Source organism: Emydura macquarii, unplaced genomic scaffold (assembly GCF_026122565.2).
Source record: "Emydura macquarii macquarii isolate MOO-44397 ecotype Brisbane River unplaced genomic scaffold, CSIRO-AGI_Emac_v2 contig_3080, whole genome shotgun sequence".
NCBI lineage: Eukaryota > Metazoa > Chordata > Testudines > Chelidae > Emydura > Emydura macquarii.
The window spans coordinates 2,533,246-2,559,333 of NW_027133217.1; the positions used below are offsets into that span (position 1 = coordinate 2,533,246).

At 46.8% G+C, this 26,088-nt stretch overlaps 1 protein-coding gene across 1 annotated transcript in view; it reads left to right on the forward strand.

Annotated features, from left to right (window-relative positions):
- Positions 1-204: 204 nt before the first annotated feature.
- LOC137141567 (vasoactive intestinal polypeptide receptor-like) overlaps positions 205-26,088 on the forward strand; it is a 161,392-nt gene continuing 135,508 nt past the window's right edge. The window contains exon 1 of the mRNA XM_067530506.1: positions 205-747. Within this exon, the coding sequence (XP_067386607.1) occupies positions 691-747 (57 nt within the window). The 5' untranslated portion in view covers positions 205-690. The remainder of the gene's footprint in view (positions 748-26,088) is intronic.

A 26,088-nucleotide genomic window follows, 5' to 3' on the forward strand; every position in this document is an offset into this window, starting at 1 on the left:
TAATCCTCCTTTTCATGGGGCGGGAGGGAGGCTTAATTAGCTACGCCCCGAGGTGCTGGTGTGGTTCTTAGGCGCCAGTCCCTGGGAAGGATGGCGGACAGGCAGCTCTCCGGGCAGGGGCTGAGCACTGCGGGGACCGGCTGTGCCCGAAAACGCCCAGGGACTTGAGCATCCCAGCAGCAGGTCTGGGGAGGAGAAGGGGGGGCTGGATGATGGGCTGATCGTCCCCTCCCCGGGTCCCTGCAGCCCCACCTCGCCTACCCCCAGGCCTTCCCCGGTGCCCGGCCACACCTGCCCGGCCCAGCCTCCTGCCATTGGCCGGCGCGGCGGCGAGCCCCCTCCGGCCCGTCTCGTCTGCCCGGCGCGGAGCCGCCCCCGCTGGAAGGCGGAGCTGCCAGGGCGGGTCCTGCTTTCCCTTGCAGCCGCCGCGGCGGCAGTAGCAGCAGCAGCAGCGTGTGGCCGGTCCCCTCCATCCGCCGGGTGGGTCGCTCGCTGCTGGCTCCCGGCGCTCGCCTCCCTCGCCCCCAGCGGGGGTTCGAGCCGCGCCCGGTGCTCGACGCCGGGACTCCCGGGAAGGAAGCGCCCGTTCCGGCCCGGGCTCGCTCCTGCAGTTCCCCCGGGCGGGGACCGACCGACCGGCTGGTGCCAGCTCCCGGGATCGAGCGGCCCCTTTTCCATGCCCGGTCCGGCATGGAGCCGAGAGCCACCTGCCTTTCGCTGGCCGTCTGCGCCTGTCTCCTGGCCTGGGTGAGTCCGGGCGGAGCCGCTCGCCGCCTTCCCCGGCTGCAGGTCGGGTCGGTCGCGCCCGGAGCTTTCTAATTCCGCGCTGGCGGGGGAGAAACTTCCGCCGAGTGGCCCCGGTGGCTTGCTCGGGAAATCTTTCAGGGAGAGGCTCGTCCCGGGTTTTCTCGCCTGGGGGAAGCGCAATCGCTGGCCTCGCCCTGCTGAGTGACCCTCAGTGCCCAGACGTGAAGGGGTCTCGGGGGGTGACCTGCTTAGTTTGGTTGGGGTGGTTTGGTTTGGTTTTCCCCGGGTTTGCTCCAGCTTCTGCTTCTTGCAGAGCGCCTCGCACACGGGGAAAGGCTCCGAGAAAGCCTCTCTCGATGGAGCGAGAGTCGGAGGAGATCCAGAGGAGACACACGGAGGGTGAGATCTCTTAGCTTGTGGACTCGGACGCCTCCGGTGCAAGGCTGCCGTGCTCAGGTCGCTTACACCTGGACACAGCCCTGGGGCATGTCCCGGCCCCGCACGGCCGGGTGTCCGGCGGAACCCAGTGGGTCCTGCCTGTCCGCCTTTTCCATCCTCACTTTCTCATGATCCAGCCACTCGTTCGTTTGCACCGGGCTTCCTCCGCCCCCGCCGATGCCAGGGAGGCTAACGCAGAAGCCACCGGTCCAGTTATTTCTCCTCGTGTTGGTATGATTTCACTGTGAGTAGGAAACTGTGTCTTACTCGGGGCGTGACGGGTATGAAATGCTTTACTTTAATCAGGCAGGATGGAGGATTGAGGGGTCGCCGAGGCCGCACTTGCCCCCTTACTTCAAGCCCCGGTTTGCATTCATTCCTTTTCATACCCAAGAAACACCCCCCCCCCCCCCCCATTCCTTCGGCAGCACCCTGTTGTGTTGGAGAGGCTGTCCGTGGTGACGGGGGTTAGCCAGCCCGGGTTGCTTGGACGGGAGTCAGTTTCATTTGCTCTCCAGCCGTTCCTCTCTGTGACCGAGTTTTCCCCTAGAAGCCAGGGTCCCTCTTCTGATCCCCCCTGGACAAAGTAAAACCCATTACATGGAGTTTCCCAGCACGGAAAGAACAACCCACCGTCGGCTTTTCCTCTCTTCTCCCGGCCCGTGAAATGAGACAAACGTGGCCATTCCAGTTGTTCAGCTCCGACCATCCAGCCCCCAAACACCTTCAGTTCCCGAGCCCAGGTGGGCTGGTTCTCAAGAATGAGTTAACCGATTCAGTGCTTGCCTTGGGGGAAAGAACATAAACAGCTTGTGCCCAAGACTTGAGCTGGGAGCAAACGATGAGGGGAAGCGGGGAATTCATGTCTGCACAGAGATCCGAGCCTGAGCCTGTTCCCAATGAAATCTGTGGCAAAATTCCCATTGACTTCAATCCTACAGGCAGGAGGCGATCCTTTGGGGCCTGATCCTGGAAACACAGGCACAGTAGCAACTTCATGCCTGTGAGCAGTCAAAGAGGCTGCTCCAGCTACTGGTGCAAGCATTTGTGGGATTGGGTTAGACTATAAACCCTGCAGATTGAGACAGACTCTTTCTGTGCTTTGTATAACATAAGCACTAGCCTCCTGGTGCTCTGTGATTAGTAAGAACAAACCATAAACTCGCTCTCCTTCTGCATCAACCTTTGATTCCTATTAACTGTCTGTTTTGCTGTTACGTCACTGGTTTCGTATCCCTGTAGTGCAGTGAAAGGTAACTTTTCCTATCTGACTTTCTCATTGTATTCACAAGACTTTGCTGGACCTCGGCTTTTACTGGTGGGGGAGACAGAATAATGTGGGAGATCAGCGTCTGCAAACGCCTGTGCTAACGTTTGAATGCCCTGCCTACTGTGTAGAATGAGTAACATCAGTACATGAGTGCGAAGGAGAATTCCAAAGGGTTGGTATGTGTTTCTGAACCAAAGCTGAACCAGTGACAATTCGACCATGGGATCTGGGAGTGCTTAGCACTGCTTGCCTTTTAGGGCACTGTGATGATGAATTGATCTGTCCTTGAAAAGTTTTAAATAGCAGCTCTGGCCTGGTCAGTATGAAACAAAAAGTTCAGCGTCATAAAAACTATTGTAGCCAGGTGTTTTTACTGCTCTTGTAAACTTCCCCTCCACGCTCCATAATTCTCTCTCACATAGGAAGGGCAGATATTCTACCCTGGTTTATCACCTCAAACCCATTCAGTCTGCTGTCCCGCTTCTTGCAGTGACCAGAGAAAAGTGATAGGTGTATTTTCATCTACCTTTGATTTAACCTGGAGTAATGTCTCTGGATTCAGCTGAGTGACGTCAGCTTTCCAGTGGTGTAACGGAGATAAGAATCTGGCCCACTGAGCCATCAACATGAACAGTGGCAAGTGTTTCGGCCTGTCTGCACCCAATGAGATTTCAGTCATTCAAATCACACTGCAAATTCCACTTTCTTCCATATTAAAGGGCTGGCCAAATGTTTAGTCTATGGCCTGGTTCAGCTACAATCAATGGAGTTACACCAATGTAAAATGAATAAAGTGAATGCAAAATCAGGCTGTGCGTTTTTTTTCCAGTGCCCAAATGGCAAATTAGGTGAACCTGGATGATTCCACATCCATGTAGACTAGTGTGAAAACCACTTCACTGACTTCTGACTCCCCCACTCGTTGTTAGTGGGGTTGATGTAAATGTATTTTAAAAAAATAAATAAATCTGCTCTTTCAAGGAAGGCCTGTTTGTATTCACGGTCCTTAGAAACCTTTACTGTAATTGCAGCACTCTTTTTGAAGGTTGCTGTGCCATCTGCCGCACATAGGTAGCAACACCATTAAAGGTTGCTTCACGATAACAGACCTCTTTATAATGCTTAAAACCCTCGACTTCTGCTGACAGTGCTACAAAGCGGCTCCAGTAGGTATTATAGGTATGTAAATATTGATAATATACAGACTGTGATTGAAGTTTTTCAAAAACTCCTGAGATAATTGAACACCCAGTTCTCATTTAAAATTAACTAGGTGGCTTTGAGAATCTCAGCCTGTATGTACATGCATTGAATTCTGCTTGCATCATACAGAGGCTTTTCAGAAAATTATGGTTAGAAGTTAACAGAGCTAGAAAAAATTAAATGCAGAAACAGGGGGGTAAGGATCCTATTTGGAGTGAACATGACTATCCTATTAACAGGATGTTAATATAGTCCACAGGGTACTTCAGGGCTGGTTTTCAAAATGTGGTTGTCAACAACCAGGGGTTGTAAGTTCTGTTTTGTTGGTTTACCCCATGAAAAATGCTGAGAGTCAAACCATGGGGGTGTTGAGGCATACTGGGAGGGTAGTGGGTCCATGTGAGGGGCTCTTTCTAACATGGTGTGGTCTGCAGAATGGAGAAAGGGGGAATTGCTGAATTACGTTATATTCAGATGCCAGTGGTATGTGGTACAGTGAGTCAGATGGGACCATGGACAGAGAATCTTGTCTGGTACCCTGGCTGGCAGGGGGTGTGTGTGTGTGTGTGTGTGTCTGTTTCTTTGTACAATAGTTTTACAACATTGTGAGCCAAACCCATCCCTGGTGTAACTTCAGGAGTGGTTTTGCAACTGGACATTACACTGGAGATTAATCTAACCCAGTGTTTCTCAACAACAAGTGCAGACATTACACTGGAGATTACATCTCAACCCAGGCTTCAGGGGTACAGTAGTTTGGAAAGGTTAAGAACCACTGACTTTTATGCCTGGAGTAGTAAATACATGAATCAAAATGATTAACAAAAATGAACAGATTGAACAGGCCTTCTTCTCTCACTTATGCCAGTTCACACTGGTGTAACTCCACTGACTCTGTCTAGATATAAAGCCCTTATCATTGCAGCATTTGAGAACCCCACAGTCATTTAATGGATTTAAAGTCGGAAGGTATCATCTTCATTTGACAGGCTGGGAGCTGAGGCACAGGGTAGATAAGACCCAGATCCTCAAAGTGACTTGACCAAACGTATTTATTTAGACACCTAATTCCTGTCGATTTCAATGCCATTAGGTGCCTAAATACCTTTAAGACCCAGATCCTCACTGTCCTCTAGGAACTCTTTGAGCCAGAAATTGAACCCAGACTTCCTGAGGCCCATCCTCTAGATCATCTTTCCTACCCTCCCATGAAGTTACTGTGGATCCTCCTCTGATTCTCACCATGGTAAGTGAATAGAACAGATAGAAAAGAGATCTGGTGATGGCCCATGGAGACTTTAACCCTAGGCTACTGGTTCAAATCCAGCCTGTACAAGTAGTACCCAAACTTCCTGTTTAGTGGCATATATGATCTTCCAACTACATCTGTAAAGATATTCTTCCACCCAGGCCTCATATATGGTCTATATCGATTTATACATATAAGAGAGGCTATGGCTGATCTGTATTCTCAATAGTGAGCCTGTAAACTTTGCAGAGCAGGGGCTATGTTTTCTTCCATGTTCTGTCCGTCACTAGACGCAATGGGCCAGTGAGCAAATGTCCAAAGAGGGAGAAAAAATGCCATCCCAGTTGGTACATGGTTCTCTTGTTGGCATTCTTGGGAGGGGAGGACAAGTACAGAATGGGCCACTGAGAACCTCTTCTTCTTGGGTTTCACTTGCCACCTTTCGTGCTGTATATGTTCTGTGCCTGAAACTGGAGAATAGGGGGGTCAGTGATCTGTACCCCACAATACCTTTAACCTCCGCCGTTAATACCTTTCAGCTCAGCTTACAAACACAACGGGCTCAGTGCTGCTGTCGTGCTAGTTTTGCGCTGTTGTAATTTTGCTGACTTCAATGGAATCACTCTGAACCTACACAGGTGTCAGGGAAATCCAAATTGGGGGCCTAGTAGTTCTGCCTTAAAAAGGGAAATGTGGTAAATGTGAAATTTGTGGCCCAGCTCACTGTGGGGCTGGGTGGCCCTATTCGCTTTCTGTCTGAGTTAGGATGAGGAGACTTTTCTGGCAGGGGAAAGTTCTTTGTGACCATTGAAATCTCTTTTGGTTAGCAGAATTGAAACTATTTTGCAACAAATCCTCAGGTGCATGCCATGACCACAAGTAAAAGTGTGATTGCAAAGAGGGAGGGGGGTGGGCAAGGAAAGCTCTCTGACCATTGTGCCATCACCCCAGTAGGGGCTCGTACTTCTGGCGTATATAGGTTTAGGAGAGTTCTTTCACTGTCGGTGAATGTTTTTCCTCTTAACATTTCCCTGATCTTGCGTTCTCTGTGCACTCAAACTTGGAGGGCCTGATCTTCAAAAGTACTGACTGCCCATAACTTCAGTTAAAGTAAATGGAAGCTGTGAGTGCTCTGAGAATAAGGCTTTAGTTGACTTCAGTGGAAGCGGGATCTGATCCAAGGTATTGAACTAGGATCTATGAAGGGAAATGACAACGATGATTAAATTGGCCCTCGTCCAGTATTAAAGTAGCTAGCTGTACAGCAGAGAGGCACGGTAGGTGTGGAACTCCGTGTATAGGTTAAGCTGTCTTCCGTTTATCACTCCTCTTTGCCTGCAATTTGCCGCTGGTTCACTTGGTTTTATGCTTGACTGCCACAGATTCCTTGTGCATCCCTGGATGATTTCCTTCACCTCACTGTTCCTCCGTTTCCCCTTCCATAAAGTAGGGATAATACTTCTCTACCACACAGGAAGAACTAATTCATTAGTGTTCATAGAGTGCTTAGATGTGAGTTTGAGGTGTGAGGTGGTTTTCTGGGAACTGCTAATTGATTGATTGCTTTGTCAAATGTTTCCTTAATCCCTGGGCAGTCCTTTTATTCACTTAACTATCTAATATTAGATTTGATCAGGACTGTGTTTGAAATTTTCTAAAAGCATCTAGACATTTAGACATACGTACGTGCTAAGTTTTATTCTAATAAGGAAGTTATTCATAATAAAGGCATTAGCGTTCCCATTACTGAAACTATAACATGATTAGAAGTCTCCACAGCCTCCTCTGTTTGCTGCAAATTACTTTTAAACTGCTTAGTCCTGTAAATAAAATTGCACAGTGGAAGAGGTGTCAGAATCACAATAACAATTACATTAAAATAAATGCCAACCTGCACTGATGTAAATGGCCCATCAGAATGTTCATTAAACTGGGGGGAAGCAATCTGGTTCTGAGATGTGGAGACATGTACAGTAACGTTGTGATGTTGTTGTAGTTCATGCTGCTGATATTCACTCCTCCCTGACCTAATTTTCCTTTCAGTGATGTCTGTGTAAGTCAGGAGATGCTCCCTTGCAATCAGTGCAGTTACAATGGTGGAAAGCTAATGTAGTGAGATTAGAATTAGGTCCTGTAATTTTCAGGCTGTTGGTTTTCTGAAGTGGTTTTAGGGACACAGTTCATGTGTAAGGAACTCTCTGTGTGTGGGGTGGGGTGGGGGGGGGAGAAGAAGAGAGAGGAGATGGGCTGGCTAAAACTGGAATACAGGGACACATTAATATACCACAATAGCAGGATTAATGTGCCAATCTTTATTTGCAGGGGTAGCATTTGTACCTCCTACATCTCCAGGACCCAGACATACTTTGGCCCATATGGGTATTTTGAAAACCCACGTGTACTTTATGCTAGAAAAAAACATACTCAGTCAACTGAAACATGGTTATTTGTAAACATTACTTACTAAACTGTCATTAGTCACATTACATGCTTTTTCGTATGTCGAGAGAGTCAACTATCCTTCCATCTTTACCACATCTGACAGATCTTTCTATTCATATTCACATTCAGGTGTCTGGATCAAATCTGATTCATGTGGGATTTTTTTTCTAATTGCTTTCACAGTTGAAATGAAAGACAGACATGGAGACCCTAATTTGACTTTGATAGCAAAGTCCTTTAACTTCAGTAGGAACAGAATCCCAGAAGAAAGTGTCTCAGAGGTAGAGCTGGGTGAAATGTGTCAGATGAAACTTTTATTTGCTGAACAATGCAGATTCAGATTGACTGAAACATGTCATAAATTTATCAGTCTCACCAAGTTGTTTTTGGTTTAAAAAAAAAAAAAAAAAAAGACTTCAACATATCTAAACTAAACAAAAGTTAAATGTTTTGTTTTCCTAGTTTTGAAACATAGCATTTTGATTTTTCATTAGAAGCCACTTTTAAATGAAATTGAAGTACATTTGGAAACAAACAAATTTCAAGTTTTTAAAAATTCGTGTTGTGGGTCGAATAAAATATTTTATTCGACCTGGGACAATTTTTTTTTCCAACTGTTTCAGTGGCTTAATAATTTTCATTTCAGGGTCAACCCAAGACACTTTTTGCAGTACAAAAAAAAATATATATATATTGAAAAATCAGTCATTCACACAGCTATATGTAGGGATCTTCATTTTGATCTGAGGCCAGTTACTCTTAATTTACTTCCATGTAAATGAGAGCAGAATAAGACCTATAGACTCCCCTCTTCCCTTCTGGAACTGAAAATATTGGGCCAATACTTCAACCAGTGGAAATTGGCATAGTTCCTTTGGACCTGCACCAAATTACAGTGGCTCAGGCTCTGATCCATGTTTCTCAAAGTTTCCTAGTTTATGGTCCTGATTTTCTTCTTATACTAGTTTTACCATGATATAAATTCACGGGCTCCAAAGGAGTTACTACTCCTGATATTCACATGTGTAATTAACTAGCAAATCATTCCCTACACCTATGAATCCTCACACATTTAAAAATGTGATCTAGAAGAAATAGATCTATTACCTCCAGGGACTCAGAGGGTTTGAAAAATATCAAGAACTTTGTGTCTCATTTGTAAAACTGGAATCTGTAGAATATCCCTTTAAATATATATATTTCTTTGGGGTTTCAAACATTATTCTGTATTTAAGAGATGGTTATGATATAGACTACTATGCTTTAAAAAATAACAGTTACAGATTTGCTGCTATTATGTTGTTACCATGTCCCTAATAAATGCCATCATATATCAAATGTAATCAGTCTAAGAAATTGCATAGAAATTGCATACAAATAACTACATTAGAAGAGCATAAAGATTACAAAGCACTTGATTTTTGACATTTCCTCACTTTTAAGGTAGCCCATGCAACCTCAAATCTGCCTCCTTGTGATGTGCATTACCACGACTTTAATTACATGCTCACATGCTATTTTGTTTCTGCTGGGCCTCTGCTTCATTCAGTGCATAGCATCAAAAGAGGATTTTATTTCCACTCTTTCTTGAAAATGGCCAGACCATTTCTGGCTCAGACTTTATGTACAAATCCATTCCCAGGCCAAGAAAAAAAATGTGCCAAGCTTGAACCCAGAGGATAAAAATCGGTTGAAAATATGAGCATCTGAAAATGACCATTTAGAAGGGAAAAATCTTGTGCAACTGTGACTATATGCATCCTTACTTGCTTCGCTTGGAATAGTGTATAAACCAGCAGCACCGTCGTTTATCAAAAGCCTGCACCATCCTCCATATCCCTGGGATTAAATTCAGCTGCTAGCCTAAGTGCAACTTCGATTGAATTTGTGAGGAGTTGCATCTGCTTATATGAAGGATTGAATTTGAACCCCACAGAGACTATCTTTATACTCGCTTTGCATACCCAGGCCTCACACCTCAGTTGTGGCCGGTATCTGCTGAGTGCAGCTGAGATGTGTGTGGTGGGGGGGAGCCATTTCCCCTGGGGCTGCTCTGACCTGCTTGTGTTTAGATACGACTCCAAGAGAGGGTCTATTCACCAGGGATTGCTGAAGCACGGTGTTGTCCATGCTCCCTTCCCTTCAATAATCGCGATGCCCCTATGCAGAGGATTACAGGGGCAGTGTAGTAGCTAGGGAGCTCCTGCTGTTTTACCCCTTTATGGCACACAGCAGAGCAGGGTTCAGAACCGAGTCCATCCGGAGTTAATAGAGGGCAGTGGTTTATTCATAGTGGTGATAGCATTAAACTGGGACTCAGGAGACCTGGGTTCTATTCCTGGTCATGCCATTGGCCTGCTGGGTGATGTCGGGCAAGTCACTTCCCCTCTGTGCCTCAGTTTCCTCGTGTAAAATGGCAGTAATGCTACTGATCTCCTTTGGAAAGCATTTTGAGATCTGCTAGGTATTGTTGTTACTGAATGCAAAATTAGTGAAAGTTACACTTTGCCACTTTACACCATTTTGTCTCACTTGCACCCAGCGTGTAACGGCTATGTCGATATTTTAGCCCCTGCATCCTAAGGATATGACACCATTGGACCCCTGCACAATAGAAATATCTTCCTTTTCTGCATGGGAAAATCAGCAGCATGAAAAAGTCTCCATTGAAACAATTCTCAGTTTCACAGGAGTTTGGAGGGAGATCAAAAATCTCATGAGGAATTACTGCCATGCTTAAGGGTCAACAGCTATGCTGCTGGCATTTTTCAGGCATGATATTAAACACTTCTGCAGTGCTGTGTGTGGTTTTAGCTATGCCATGCATCTAGTTCCATTACTGCAATGACCCCTTGACAGTATTTTTCACTGTCAGTTCCATGGGATCCTCTCAGTGAAATTGTTTCCTTCCTTATTTTAGCAACAAATGTATTATAGCTTGTCTTCAGTCTCTCACTGTACAGTATCATTCTTATTATGCATTCATACATTGTTTTTTGCAGGAATATTGGGCCAGATCTTCACAGGGTGTGAACCGATGTAGCTCCGTTAAATTCCATTCTCTGCCAACATACACCAGCTGAGGATCTGGTCCATGATCACTTATTTTGTTGAGCCCTGCCCACCTCAATCATTGTTTTCATCAGAACTTACAAGCCTGGTCAGTTTTGTGGCTGCGAAATCTCCAGGGGAGTCTGTAATGACCCCTGTTCCCAGAATAATGCTAGGGGAACACTATGCTGCTAGAGGAATTATCTTCTGGATGACACACAGAGCTTGAAGTCCTGACTCTTAATCGTGCAACCTCACTACAAGGATAAGACACAGCCAAGGACTTACTGATGCACGATCCTCCAGAGAAACTAAATTCTCCTGTGGGAAAATGGTTAAATGCAGGACTCCTGGATTATAACGTTCAAAAGGAAATAAGCCTCAGGCAATTCACAGGAACTTATTAACTCTCTGGAGCGACGTATGCAGAATGGAAAACAACCAAAAATGGGGACAGAGAAGAGAGAGGAGGGGCTTGTAATGATTCCAAAAGATTCTTTATGGCATTTCAGATCCTCCCAGCCCCTGAACACAGCAGGCATTTGGCAGTTAGGTACTGTTGATAAGATCTATGCACCTGTCCGTGAGGTGACAGGTTTGTATATAGTGTTCCTGTTTGTTCTGACTGTGGAATGAAATCTTCCTCCAGAAGGGCAAAGCTGTAACTCCTCTGACAGTATGGGATCTCTGTTGGTCTAGCTGCCCCGGCCCAGGTCCTGAGCAGCTACTGAGCTCAAAAGGGGTGTGCAAATGGCTTTGCAACTTTTCCTGTGCTCCCCTGATGCTGGGGCCATCCCGGCAGTGGATTGATGCCCACAGGAATTTCCCAAAGCCAGATCTGCTACCGTAAGGACAGGTCAGCACTGGGGAAGCAGCATTATTGTAGGGGGAAACTGAGGGAGCAGCCATCTGATCGAATGGGGTTTTTGTCCCAGTCACATTCTCTTGTAACAAGGCAGCAGTAAAGTTTTGCCTCTTATCCATTTACCTCAGAGGTGCTGCCAGGATTTGTTATGGACAAACAAAACGAAAACTGTGTGTTTGACTCCAGTTCCCTTCCACTCTCGCTGATTGATTGATGAAGAATCAGGGACACATTTCTCTCTAGCTGCCTGGATTGGGTGTTACGCTCCTGGCAGCTTGGAGTCCCTGTGTTTCGTAATTATTTCCTCTCTGCCAATACCCCACTCAGGCTTCCTAGGCTGTCAGTTGTGAAAACAAACCTCAGATATATAACACAGCCATGGGAGGCAGCCCAGCCAGCAGGAGGAGGATGCAACTAAAAATAAATGCGCACGTGCCCTGCAAAGCAGCCGACAGATGGACAGAAATCAGACTATAAAGAGCATCTCCCTGGCCTAGACTTTAATAGAGCAAGACCCAACACTGAGCTCACCCACTCTTGACCTGTCGGGGTCACAGGACTGGGACTCTGGGGCCGTAGGTTCAATTCCTGGCTCTGCAGTAGAATCTCTGTTTGTTGTTGCACAAGTCACTTCCTCTCTCCACGCTGCAGTTCCCCATCCATAAGAGAGGGATAATGATGCTTCCTTGGTCAGAATTTTTTGGTTCGATTACCAGGTCTTTGGAGCAGGGACTGAATGTACGGTGCCTAGCAGGAAGGGGCCCCAATGTCCGTTGCAACTTCTAGGATATGTCTACACGTCCCGAAGCAGCCAGCCTCCCAGCCCAGGTCAAAAGCCTAGGGATTATGCTAAAAAGAGCTGTGTACACGTTGCAGGTTGGGGTGGGGCTGTCTCCAGAGCTATTTTTAAAGCAGTAGCATGAGCCCAAGTCTGTTGACCCCAGGCTGGGAGGGTCGCAGTGTGCACATAACCCTAGGGGCTACGGAACTGCGAGTCATGCTCACGTGCGTGGCTGCTCACCCCAGTGAGAGAGCACGAAGACAGTGGCATATTGAAGGGGGGGCAGAGGGGGTGCCTGCCAGGCAGGCAGCCTGGGTGTACTCCCAGCCCCTTCGCCCCTGCGCTAGGTGTCAGGAGAGAGCCTCGGGGACCGGAGCCCATCATGCTCTCCCTCCCCCTCCCCCCATGCAGCCCCCGCTGCCACTGCTGCCCCTGCCATGGGGGAGAGTGGGACATGGGCCTGCAGACCTCCCCCGCCCCCTTCTTGGGGCGCTGCCGCAGGCGCCAATGTAAGTATGGCCCCCGGGCCCATGGTACGCCACTGCACCCAGATCAGGTATACAGTAGAACCTCAAAGATACGATCACCAGAGTTACGAACTGACGGGTCAGCCGAACCCCTGTGGAACCAGAAGGAAGCAGCAAATACTTTATTGTGCCTGTATTGCATCTTCAAGGTCCGAATGCAGAAGAGAAGCAGCCTGGGGCCTGCACGGTTTCCTGAAAGCCAAGGGTGCTGTTGCCACCACGTCCCACTGAGAGGGGGAAGCTGTTTTCACCACCACCGGGTTAGGAGGGGGACAAGCAGCCAAAGAAGCTGCCACAGGGAGCTACTGAGCTGCTGCTGTTGCAGTCAAACTCTGGCCTGGAGCTGGCGTGGGAGCCAGAGTCGGAGGCTGCGAGCTGCTGCCTGCCTGCTGCGCTCTGGAGTTTTAAAGGGCCACACAGCCTGCGCACCGATGCGGCCTAAGCTTTGCCCGTGGCTGCACTCCTGGATCCTGCCAGCAGCTCTGGGAGTGCAAGGGGCAGGGGAGGGAGGGGCGCTGGCAGCAGGCCGGCACCGACCCCCTCCCACATGCTGCCTCTGGAGCGTGGCAAGCAGTGCACAGAGCAGGGCGAGCCCTGGGGAGAGGAGAGCCCTGGGGAGGGCGAGCCCTGGGGCGAGCCCTGTAGCTCCAAGGATGTGGGGCAGACCCCCCCCCGGTTCTTGCCCCCCAAAGGCAAGAAACAGAAATACGGCAGGGAGCTGCTTGCAAACTAGGCAGTGCTGCCAGGCGTCACCTTTGCAGAGATCTCCCCCAGCCTCAGCTGGAAGCCACTGAGTGCAGGGTGCTGTACCATGGTGTTTTTTGTTCAGCGTTACGAACCACCTCCGTTCCCGAGGCGTTCGTATCTTCAGGGTCCAAGCATAATGTTTTTGGGCCCAGTACAAACATGTAACACGGGCCCCCTCCCACACACATACCACAATCCCTCATCCCATACATACAATCTCATGAGCCTTGAAAATTTTTTTCCTCCTGGTAATGGGGGCTGTAGCCTGGGCTGGACCCCCCGCTTCCCAGCCCTCCGGGCCCTGCTAAAGTGTACTGACCCCCCCCCCCCCCCAGGTGGGGGCACCACATATCTTTGAGGTTCTTTAACATTGCTAACTTTGGTTATTTCCACCAAGCCACGCGTCAAGAGTATTTAGTAGCTGTTGTGTTAACTATGGTGTTGCCTGTGACGGTGCCCGGTTTGTCACTCGCTGTTTCGGCGGAGATCAGTGCCCTGCCCTCCAGCCCAAAGGGAGAGCTTCCTGGACCCAAACTGCCCTTCCCGAAGGGTGGTATTCATCCCTGTGCATCTATACACCCCCATAGCCCTCAAAATAAGACTCATTAGCAGAGCTGATTGGGGATTTTTTCAACAAAATAGTTGTGTGGGGACGTGCTGGCTTTGACAAAAGTTTTGTTGCCTAAGTTTTTTTTTTTCTCAGGTCCAGGTTGGAATTTCTGATCAAAGCAAGAGAGAAAGATACACACCCCACCTCAGAATGCCTTACAACCTGGTGGCCCGGGAACAACTCAATAGAGATACAAGAGATTTAAGTTCAAGTTCATGTCCCTCCTCTACCCTGGGTCTCCTACACTTCGAATGCATGCCGTAAATGGCTATTAGCTATTCTGGGCTATTGGGTTTGGTTTTTCGTAGCCAAAACCTTATGAAGATATTTTTTTTTTCTTGGTTTGATTTGATTTTCATCTCAGTGGAAAACAGAAAATTTTCAGAAATCTCAAAGTTGAGCAGGATGGGAAAGCCATTTCCTGCCCAGCTTTCCTAATTATTGCATGGCCTTCTGCATGGGATGCGTTTCATTGAAATACTCCAACCCCAGAATTATCATGCGTGCTGTGAATTGGCAGAACAGGAAGGGGGGGTGCTAAAGGAGACAAGGTTATAGACACAGGCTGGGGTCAGGTGATGGAGGCTGGAGCACATGATTTATATGGAGAGATTGAGGGAACTGGGCTTGTTTAGTCTGCAAAAGAGAAGAGTGAGGGGGATTTGATAGTGGCCTTCAACTACCTGAAGGGGGGCTGGGGTCCAGAGAGGATTGTGGCAGCTGACAGAACAGGGAGCAATGGTCTCAAATTGCAGTGGGGGAGGTCTAGGTTGGATATTAGGAAAAACCTTTTCACTAGGAGGGTGGAGCACTGGAATGGGTTACTTAGGGTGGTGATGGAATCTCCATTCTTAGAGGCTTTTAAGGCCCGGCTTGACAAAGCCCTGGCTGGGATGATTTAGTTGGGGTTGGCCCTGCTTTGAGCAGAGGGTTGGACTAGATGACCTCCTGAGGTCCTTTCCATCCCTAACCTTCTATGATTCTGTGATGTAGGACTTCACCTAAATGCAGTGGAAAGCCAGTGGAGGTACTGTAAAAGGTGAGGTGGGTTGACAAAAGAGCTGGTTGGGAATTTTCCATGAAAACGTTTCTTCCACAATGTGGTTTCTGCAAAATGGAAATTTAAAATAGGGAAAATTTTGATGTTTCTGATTTTTTTTTTCTTCCCTCCCCCTCTCCCTTGTCAGGAAATGTGAAACGTTTTCGGCCCTGACATCTCAATCTCTGCCTCAGCCTGAGCTGCTGTGGTGCCTCATGCGAGTGGTAGTTCAAGTGGCTCATGTCCCCATTCTCTCCTCTGGGCTGGGCTCCACCATGGACTACACCTTCCATGATACACGGTGGCTTACCCCAAATATTTTAGCATTTCCAAACTGACATTTTTTTCGGAGCTTTTCATTTGGCGGCAAATTTCAATATTTCAACTTTTCAGCCTGATTTGGGATGAAAACAAACGTGAAAGTGTCCGTTGTTCACTGGGGATAGAAATTCTGTTTTTTCCAATCAAATGATGTTGACAAGTTCAAAATGCCAGGATGGGAAGTGATCTTAGTGGCAGTCTTTCTATTTACCCTGAAGACCTGTGACTCATTATCACAATCATTCCATCCATGTCCTGTCCACATGAACACAGGTCACCAAACACACAGTGCATCGCTGCTGCTGTCTGGCTGGTTAAATCAACATGGATTGCTAGCTTCATTCATGGCTTGTATGTTTCAGCTGATTCCCCAGGGTGTCATCTCTTTCCATGTCTGTTTTATAGATTGTAATCTCTCCAGGGCAGGAACTCTCTTCAGATCTATTATTCTGTGCCAGGAAATAAATAAATGACTGACAAATAAATATGACGATCTTAAAATCTCGCTCATTACACTCAGTGGGTCTTCAGGCTTTAACACGTAGAATTGTTTCATTTCCAGCAGGTGCAAGGTTTGTTCGGGACCCACACCTTAATGAGACACTTAAGGCAGAAGAGTTAGTCCATGATTGAATGAACTGCTTTTTCCACCAATCCTGTATTGAAATGCCATAGATCAATAGGATTCATGTGGCCTTTTAAATGTATCTTCAGAGGCCAGGACCATTTTGTCATTATCATTCTTTTGCTTGTGCAAACTTGTATCAGTCGAGCAGTTTGGTCTATTTCAAATCAAAAGGTGCTTGTGAATAAGGCACTGCATTCTGTAGCATGGCTAACATGCTGGTTCCTTGAGGCTAATAGAATAAGTGTGGGCCTGCGGTTTTCTAAACTCTCTCCCTTCTCCCACCCGACCCCCAGTGACTCTGTGAAGTTTAATTGCTTTAAGTGCAAGTGTTTCATGTCGTCCAACTCCATTGTCGTCTTTGATCTTTGTATATTCAGGGCACTAATCACAGAATCAAAGGAATGTAGGGCTGGAAGGAACCTCAAGAGGTCACCTCGTCTATCTCCCTGCTTCTATAGGGGTCTCTTTCAAGCTTCAGTGAATGTAGAAAGGTCCCTGTTTGGAGAGAGGCGGTGTTTTATCTCTCTAGTTTCTTCTAAGGGCCCCAGTGCTGCTGTATCTGAGGGATTCCCAGGACTAAAAGCAGCAACAATCCTAGAAATATAGGGCTTGAAGGGACCTTGAGAGGTCATCTAGTCCATCCCCCTGTGCTGAGGCAGAACCAAAGTATATCTAGACAATGATGCATCTGCCTTCTCTGAAGTTTTTTTTTTTATGGTGTGTGTGTGTGTGTGTGTGTGTGTGTGTGTGTGTGTATTTTTAAGAGGTTGTGGAGATATACATAGGTATGAGGACGAAGGTGCTATTGTGTGAAAGTGGAGGCAGAAGAAATTGGTTTTCTGAATGCAGCCAAAGTTGTTGTTCTTAGACCTGAGCAAGTAACCAGTTTTTCCTTTTCGTGGCTGAATCAAAGAATGCCAGGTGCGGGGGAGGGAGTGGAGAGCTGTTTTGCATTGACCCAAAGCACTAATTTTTCAGCAAACCAAAAATATCAAAAACATTTAATTTTAAGTTGAATGAAATGTTTCCCTTTGTTTTTGAGGGTTTTTCTTTAAATCTTTTTTGAAAGTAATAAAATGGGAATGAAATTTAAAATAAAAAGTCAAAATGTTTTCCATGAGAAAATGTCCACACACAAGATTTCAACTCTCTCTGAATGTTTTGGGGGCTTTGCTTCAACGATTCAGAGCTGGAGCCAGGAACCAGAGTGAGGGTTGGCGCTTGAACCAGCAGCGAGGGAAGGAATGCAGGACCGGGGCAGGGCTGGATCAGGACAGGAACAAGGCAGAGGCGGTCACAGCCGTGGGCAGAAGCGTTAAGAAGCTGGCGAGCGCCTGCAGGCTCCCTTCAGCAAATCAGGCAGGCCAGCCAATCAGGCGATCCTACCACAACTCAGCTGAGCTCGTTAGTCTGCCTGGAGGCTGGCCTGGCTAGTCCTCAAACTCAGCAGAAGGGCTCAGTCCTGACCACAGAGGGAGTAAGTGACCTGCCCAAGAGCGTAGCGTGCAGATCAGACCGTCAGTGGACAGACTCTGACTTTAGTGGGTATTGAATCAGAGCAGTAGTTAGCCACTGAGAGAGATTTAGACCTTGGGAGTCTCTGGCTCCTTCTCCAGCTGTTCTGACCATTGGAGGCACAGCCAGGGTAAGAGTGAGGGTGCTAAGGTTCAACAGCAGAACACAACGCACGGCAGAATTCAGTTGCCTAGCTAGCACACGAGCATCTGGAAAGGTCATGCAAAAAAGCTGTTGGCTAGCTCTGCCCTTTTAGAACACAGCCAGTGTTTGCCCAAGGTTGGTAACATAGCAAAGAGATTCGGAAGGGGCATGGAAGTTTCCAACAAACGTATCTGCTGCCTCCCTGTATAGGGCTATAGTGAACTAGCTAGTGTTTGTATGTGCTCTGGATGGAATCAGAACTGAAGAACTGCCTTATGAGAGGAGACTCAAAGAGCTTGGCTTGTTCAGCCTAACCAAAATAAGGTTGAGGGGAGATACAATTGCTCTCTCTAACTATGTCAGGGGGATTAATTCCTCTCCCTCCCTGGTATTTAAGTTCAGCACCAATGTGGATACAAGAACTAATGGATATCTAACTGGCCATCAGGAAGTTTAGACTTAAAATTAGATGCAGGTTTCTAACCATCAGAGGACTGAAGTTCTGGAATAGTCTTCCAAGGGGAGAAGTGGGGGCAAGAAACCTAGCTGGCTTCAAAACTGAGCTTGATTAATTTATGGAGGGGGTGGTCTGATGGGACAGCCTAGTTTGGCAATTGACTGATCTCTGACTACTGGTGGTAGATATGCCAATGGCTGTGATGGGATGTTAGATGGGGGGGCGGGGGGTTCTGAGTTGTTATAGAAAATTCTTTCTTGGGTGTCTGGCTGGTGAGTCTTGCCCACGTGCTCAGGGTTTAGCTGATCGCCATATTTGGGGTCAGGAAGGAATTTTCCCCCAGGGCAGATGGCAAAGGCTCTGGGAGTTTTTCGCCTTCCTCTGCAGCATGGACCATGGGTCACTTGCTGGTGGATTCTCTGTACCTTGAAGTCTTTAAACCATGATTTGAGGACTTAAATAAAGTCAGAGCTCAGGGTCTATTACAGGAGTGGGTGGGTGAGGTTCTATGGCCTGTGTTGTGCAGGAGGTCAGACAAGATGATCATATTGGTTCCTTAGAGTCTGATTCTATAATGAACTATGTATCATGGGCCCTACACTGCTGAGACCCAGAGGAGACTCTCCTTTAGTTCGGTAATAGGGGGCCTGTGCCTTAGGAGCAGGAGGAGATTGGCTCTATCCCCACTTCTGTTGGGAAGTTCTGCGTGGCCAGAGTGTGCACGACAAACAGGAACCCCTTAGTGGTTTGTGCTGATATCCACGTTCCTCATTCAGCCGGCGGCGGCATACCACTCCCTGTTTCTCTCTCAAAGCCACCTCGCTCATTTTTAATGATGTAAGTACATTATACTTGCTTGGACTGTACCATGCCCTCACAAAGGACGCTATAGGGCAGTTCTGGGTGCCCTCATCCCTGTCTTAATGGGGTTGGGAAGGAAATTGTAAAAACCATTTTGCTTTAAGGCGGGAGATTAAAGAACATGGCTCCTAAATAGAAAATGTAGTGACAATAAACAGAATTGGAATTGTTGCGGGATGTGGGCGGTGTCTACATTACCGGTTAATATGGTACTTTGCTTCTGCCCCAAGTGTATTACAGAATTAGGCCTTGATTTCCAGGGTTACAGAGCACCAACAGCTCCCATGGACTCCCGTTGGAATTGTAGCACGCTGCAGGTCTCTGCAAATTAGGCCTTGACAGTTGGTTTAGATGCTATTGCTTGCCACTTAGTACCGTTTTTGGTGGCTGTATCTATCTGGCACCACAGAATGGCACCAGCAGTGCCACTCAGCAGCTTCGGGACAGGCGGTGGAGGAGTAGTTTGGTGTCTTATGTGGAATAAGTTGGCGGTGGGAGGTGCTAAAGTGAGTGGTTTAAGTCCACATCACTAAAATTTGCACCAGTCAGTCTCCTATGAGAGAGAGGCCTATATGAGATACCACGCCAAAAAAACACTGTCCTCCCTAATGGAGGCCATGCCGGGTTTGGGCTGAGTCACTTTCGCGGTGCAATGTGTGGGCGTTTACATGGCTGCTCCCCTCCTTAGACTTCTTTTGTTTATCAGAAACTGGTATCGGCCTGCAAGGCCGCGAATCCAGCATCCTGCACCAGCCTTGCTAGAAATGAGAATGGGATAATGTAGCCAATGGCAGCAGCTTCAGAGCTTTATTTAAAGCAGGCGGAATGCCACTGAATTCCTCTGGCTGTCCTGTTCTTCTGCAAAGTCCTATAAGATTGTCAATGACCACAAGAGGTCAAGACCTCAGTTTTAACATCTCATGAACTCGAGTGAGAGCTGACACTGAAAATGGAAAGGCAGAAGCACAGGCACTTGGTCTTTTCATTAGTTCAGCCTTTCAGATTTAATGCATCATTATGCTTGGAAATAACTGCCCTGAAGTTACTGTAAATGATCTTCGATCCATTGATGTTAACAGAACTATGCCACACCCTCTGAATCTGGCCCTTCGTATGAGTCTGCTGCTCGTGAAAGATGTCCCAGGAGCAACTCTGGAAGGTTGACACCCCATGCACAACTACAGCAAAGGTGATTGGAAGCTTCCCGACGCCACCTAACCAGTTTGCCTAAACTGATCTGGAGGGAGCAACTCTGGGGATCAGAGGGTAATTGTCTATTCTTTCATAGAATCATAGAAGATGAGGGCTGGAAGGGACCTCAGGAAGTCATCTAGTCCAACCCCCTGCTCAAAGCAGGACCAGCCCCACCTAAATCATCCCAGCCAGGGCTTTGTCAAGCAGGGCCTTAAAAGCCTCTAAGGATGGAGATTCCATCACCTCCCTAGGTAACCCATTCCAGGGCTTCATCACCCTCCTAGTGAGAGAGGTTTTTCCTAATATCCAAGGTACACCTCCTCCACTGCAACTTGACCATTGCTCCTTGTTCTGTCATCTGCCACCACTGAGACCAGCCTAGCTCCATCCTCCCTGGAACTCCCCTTTCAGGTAGTTGAAGGCTCCTATCAAATCCCCTCTCACTCTTTTCTTCTGCAGACTAAACAAGCCTAGTTCCCTCAGCCTCTCCTCATACATCTTATGCTTCAGCCCTCTAATCATTTTCGTTGTCCTCTGCTGGACTCTCCCCAATTTTTCCACATCCTTTCTGTAGTGGGGGGCCCAAAACTGGACACACTATTCCAAATGTGGCCTCACCAGCACCGAATAGAGGGGAATAATCACTTCCCTCGATCTGCTGGCAATGCTCCTACTAATGCAGCCTAATATGCCATTAGCTGCCTTGGCAATAAGGGCACACTGCTGACTCACATCCAGCTTCTTGTCCACTGTAACCCCCAGACCCTTTTCTGCAGAACTGCTGCCTAGCTCGTCGGTCCCCAGTCTGTAGCTGTGCATCAGATTCTTCCGTCTGAAGTGCAGGACTCTGCACTTGTCCTTGTTGAACCTCATCAGATTTCTTTAGGCCCAATCCTCCAATCTGTCTAGGTCATCCTATACCCTGCAATGTGTATCTACCATTCCCCCATCTTAATGTCATCCACAAACTTGTTAAGGGTGCAATTCACTCCATCATCCAGATCATTAATGAAGCTGTTGAACAAAACCAGTCCCACGACTGACCCCTGGGGCATTCCACTTGTTACAGGCTGCCAACTAGACATCGAGCTGTTGATCACTAACCGTCCTTGACCTCTGCTGACCCTGGCAACAAAGGTGCTAATGAGCGTGGTGGTGGTTTTGGATTATGGTATGTTCGAGAGAGAAGTTCACTGGTCGATTGGAAATGCATTTATTTCTTAGAGATCTATGCATGAGTTATGGCAGGAGTGAGAGCTGGCACCAAACAGGATATATATTTTTTTTCAATAGGAACCCCAACCTACAAGGTCGCATCTGCTTTTCCCAGTTCATACAAAGGGTCAGTGGAGCTGATGATGAGTGTTTATCTAAGGATTATGCACATTTTAGTGGGGATGGGTTGGCATGCAGTCTGGCTCAGGAGTTAGGAGTGGGATGCCAGAGATTAGCACATTTCCCTTGTAATCCATTAGTGGTGGTGTTCCTATATGCGAGGTATGATTTTAATTAAAAAGCCATTTAGCTGGATTTAAATCCTGCGCCACAGAAGAAACAAATATTTCCGTCAATGTAAGAAAAATGACAATCCTGTCATTCCAATGCTGCTTAGTCCACTGCAGTGTGAACCCCGCAGTCAGGGGCCATGTTATTTATTTGCCCAGCATTTGGAACTTAACAAATCTGCTGCTGATGCATACGAAGGAGAGAATCCAACTCATGATTTCAGCTTCCTTGTCAGAGTTACCAAAACTAACGTGTTTTAAAAACCTATCTTTGTGCTGTTTTCAGAGTAGAACTATGCATTAAGATGTAACTATAGGGCATTCGGATGGGGAGAAAGGTACTTAACTGATAAAAGGAGACAAAACACAGCTAAAAATACCAGTTCTATTGCGTTTTGTGGAGTAAAGACCAGTACTGATATGACTAATGCTGATATTTGATTGAGAATCGGGTTAAGTGTTGGTTCTTCCAAAGCATCTAAGATCTAGTGAAAGCCACATCTATGCTGTGAAGGAGTAAACGCCACAGCCATGCCCCAAATGCAGATGCCTGAGCAATGCATCTCACTTTGGCTTCTGCCTGTGATGACGCTGGTAGATGTCATGGGATGCCAAATAATGGTCGTGAGACAATAGTGCACATCATTCGTGTGATGATGAACTTGTCTTAAAATATTGCTTCATTGTACATTCATCAGTGAAAAACACCCACAGAAGTTTAGCGGGAAATCAGGCGACGGCAGCAGCACGAGTCCAAAGAATGGCATTTAACTCTCTGCTGATCTTTCCTCCTCTAATCCACAGTTGCTTTCCAAGTGCATAAAGTTCCCTGTCCTCCTAATAAATATTTTGTGAACGGGACAAGTCACTGCAGTTGGAGGGGTGTTAAACTGAACAGGTTGGTTTTGTAGCAACATCACAGCAACACAATAGGCCCAAATGTACAAAAGCGTCCACTAACTTTGTATGCTTGGGTGCCCAGCCAGAGACACCTAAGGTGTGGCTAAGCGTGTATGTAACAGCAGTGCATAGGGTCGGAGTGCCCGGGGAGGGCAAGAGCTGCCTTATCTCACAGGAGCATAAGACATAGGACTGAAAGAGACCTCCTGGGTCATCGTGTCCCGTCCTCTGCTATTGCAGTCCACCATGTCGTATAATCCCATTCATAATGTTAGCAAGCTCCATCTTCAAACAGCCTAACTAATTTCCTCCCACCATTCCTTTTGGGAGGCTGTTCCAGAAAGTAACTCCTCGGATGTTTCGGAACCTACCTCTGATTTCTAGTCGAAATGTATTCATGGCCAGTTTATTTCTGTTTGTTCTGTTGTCCTGATCAAAAGAGGTCAAAAGTCAGAGTCGAAAGAGTTAAAGGTGTTATATGCTCTTTCACTGTCCAACATTGAAACGGTGTGGCAAAGCTTGAGGCTCTTTTACAGAGACCCTGGTTTATTTGGTTTCTTGGCAAACACCCGAAAGCATCCGTTCTAAATCTGGCAGGCTATTAATCACACTACAAGAAAGAACAAGAAGTCAAACAAGAAAAACTGAAATTGAGTAATTATGCAAAACAAACTTAATCAAAACCTGTTTGTTTCTCTCATCTTGGAGACAAAATATCAGTCTCTTCTTTTGCCAACAACCCTTCTTTGGGGGAAAAGGAAAGGGTTAATTTTCCTCTGTCCTGATTTTGTTTCCCATTTTTACCGATCAGACAGACACGTGGTGGAAAAGAGACAGGATAGAAAAAGTGGGGGGGAAATACAGCTTTTGTTGATATTCCTGGAGCGTGTGGCGGCTGGTCAATCACAAATGGATGCCTTAGGTTGGCAGGTTGACCACAACACCCGTTGCTCTGGACCCTGGCTCACATTCCAGTCATCTGATTGGTTCCTTTCTCCTAAGGGCTGGATGGGCCATCTTTTCTTGCTGTGCAGGGTGCATGCAATGCAGTTCATTTCAAGATCCAATGAAAAGTGGAGAGAGGTGAGTGATAAGCTAAGAAGACTCGCTGGGCAGAAAGTGACACAAAGTGAAGGGGGGACAGAACAGGATCTTACATGCGTCTCACTGGGACCCCCTCAGTGTTAACAATCAGATATCCCTGCTGTGGGCTGAGAAGTGGACATCATGACGACATGCTGACTTTCAGGACTCACGGGGAGGAACAACGTTACTTAAACTAAAATAAGGTCTGGCAGCCTTCCTCTCAGAAACCCTCAGTCTGGTCATCTCCTTCTGTTGTGGGGTCGGGGAAGCCAATGAGAAGTGGGTGGCATAGTTCATCTCATTTATTTTGTACACCAGTTAAACCCTCTTCGGTAAATCCAGACTTGGCATAGGTCACTTCATTCCCACGCTTTCTCATTTATTGAGTCCAATCTCAACACAGTCCTTAAACCATATCAGCAGGCCTTTTTGTTTGGACTAAATCAGTTTCTATGTCTCGTTCTCTTGCATCTGTTTGTCACATTCATTATTAAAAAGAACTTTACCTACTTTTCACAGTTAGTTCCCAAGCAAGCCAAAATTATAGGCCCCCTTCTCACAACAGTTCTTGTACCAGCATGATCTGATCAAGAGCAAAGTCAGGGGCGTTCCCTGCACAGCAGCTGCAGGACCAGACCCAAGGTGTGGAGGACCACTAACATTGACGTAGAAAGTTTGATATTGTTGGCCGGTGATAAGGGCTGCAGGAACAGGATGACTCAGCGACAAAGTGCATAGCAACAGCAACTTTATTCGAAGCAGGGTGTCCACTCATTCCACCTCCCAGCGAGCCCAGAGTCTAGGCCAGGTGTGTATGTATAGACCCATTTACATGCATCTTGGCCTTCCCCGAGGAAGGTATTGTGCCCCTGTATTTTTACCTTTATAAGATCTTGTCCTATGCATACACTTAGACCACCAGTAATATTATTTACCTTTTTATGCTGACACTGGGCTTGAGTTCCTTTCCACTGAATGTTTGTGGTGAGGGCATTTCCCTTGGCCTCGAGCAGGACCATTGCCTGTGGCTGGATATTGGAACATCCCCTACCCCTATCACTGGCCTACAATTATGATGTGCAGTCATTTGTTTCTAGTCCCTACTACAACTTTTCCTCTTCAGTGCCTTAAACCACTCCTCCATATCCCCCGCCACGAACCTCATAATCTGTAGGGTTTTGCGTGTGTCTGTTTTTCATTCTGAGAATTAGGAACCGAAAAAAAAAAAAGCCTGAATGGTTGTATAAGTAGAAAAGTTCAGCTCTCAGTCAAGCCACTTCCTCTTCCTTTCAGAAATGCTGCTATCTTGATGAACCCCTAGGAGATGTGTGCAACTGAAGCACATCTTAACTCTGGGTTTACTTATGAGCATTCAATCGCCCAAGCTTGAAGATCAAGCCCTTCATTGTTCATTATTCTAATCTTATTCATCTTTGTTGTTAACACTTAATTGCAGCATGCCTGGGATGATGTTCCTAGGAAACAAATCCTCTGAGCCGGAGATATTGCTCAAGAGAAGTCCACAGTAGAAAATGGATTATGCCCGCCATTATCTGTCGTCCGTTCCCATGGTGGTGGGCACCAGATAAATGGTTATAATTATAATTAATCAGTGCTTAGGATAACTAATGTTACTACAGGGACTCCACTCTTCTACCTTCTAAATGAAAGGCTATAGAGATGAAAAAGACCTTTAAAGAAGTGCTGGGGGAAATATTTCATTGGCTAATAGTTTATTGGCCGATCCAAAACTAGTCTCAAATTTGGAACTAATTTGCCAGATAGTTTTGGCGAAAAAGAGATTGAGGGTATATCTACACTGCAGTGAAACAACCCCACAGTCTGAGCCCCGCAAGCGTGAGTCGGCTGGCTAGACCCAGCTGCAGGTATCTAGTTGCTGTGTAGACATACCCTTAGATGCAGGGCAGAGGCGGCCTTCCTTATAACCTGTTAATCTTAGAAAAGAGCCAAGTAAGAGGGGATATGATAGAGGTCTATAAAATCATGAATGGTATGGAGAAAGTGGCTAAAGATGATGTGTTATTTACTCTTTCCCACAATACAAAAACAAGGGATCACCCGCTGACATTAACAGGAAGCTGGATTAATACAAACAAGAAGATATACTTTTTCACACAATACGCAGCTAATCTGTGGAACTCAGTGCCATGGGATGTTGTGATGGCCAAAATTATACATGGATTTAAAAAAAAAAACTGAATGAGTTTGTGGAGGATCAGTGGTCATTAGCCAAGATGGTCAGGGAACAAAACCCCATGCACAGAGCGACCCTAAACCTCTGACTACCAGAGGCCAGGATTGAAAGGCAGGGATGGCTCAGTCCACAAATCCCTTGTTTCAGGCACTCCCCCTGAAGTGGGATACTGTCAGAGACAGACTTCTGGACAAGATGGTCCGTGGTCTGGCCCATTATGGCAGCTTTTGTGTTCTATCATTTAGTCCTGGGGTGAGGGCATTCGCTGGGATGTGGGTTATCTGGATTCAGTT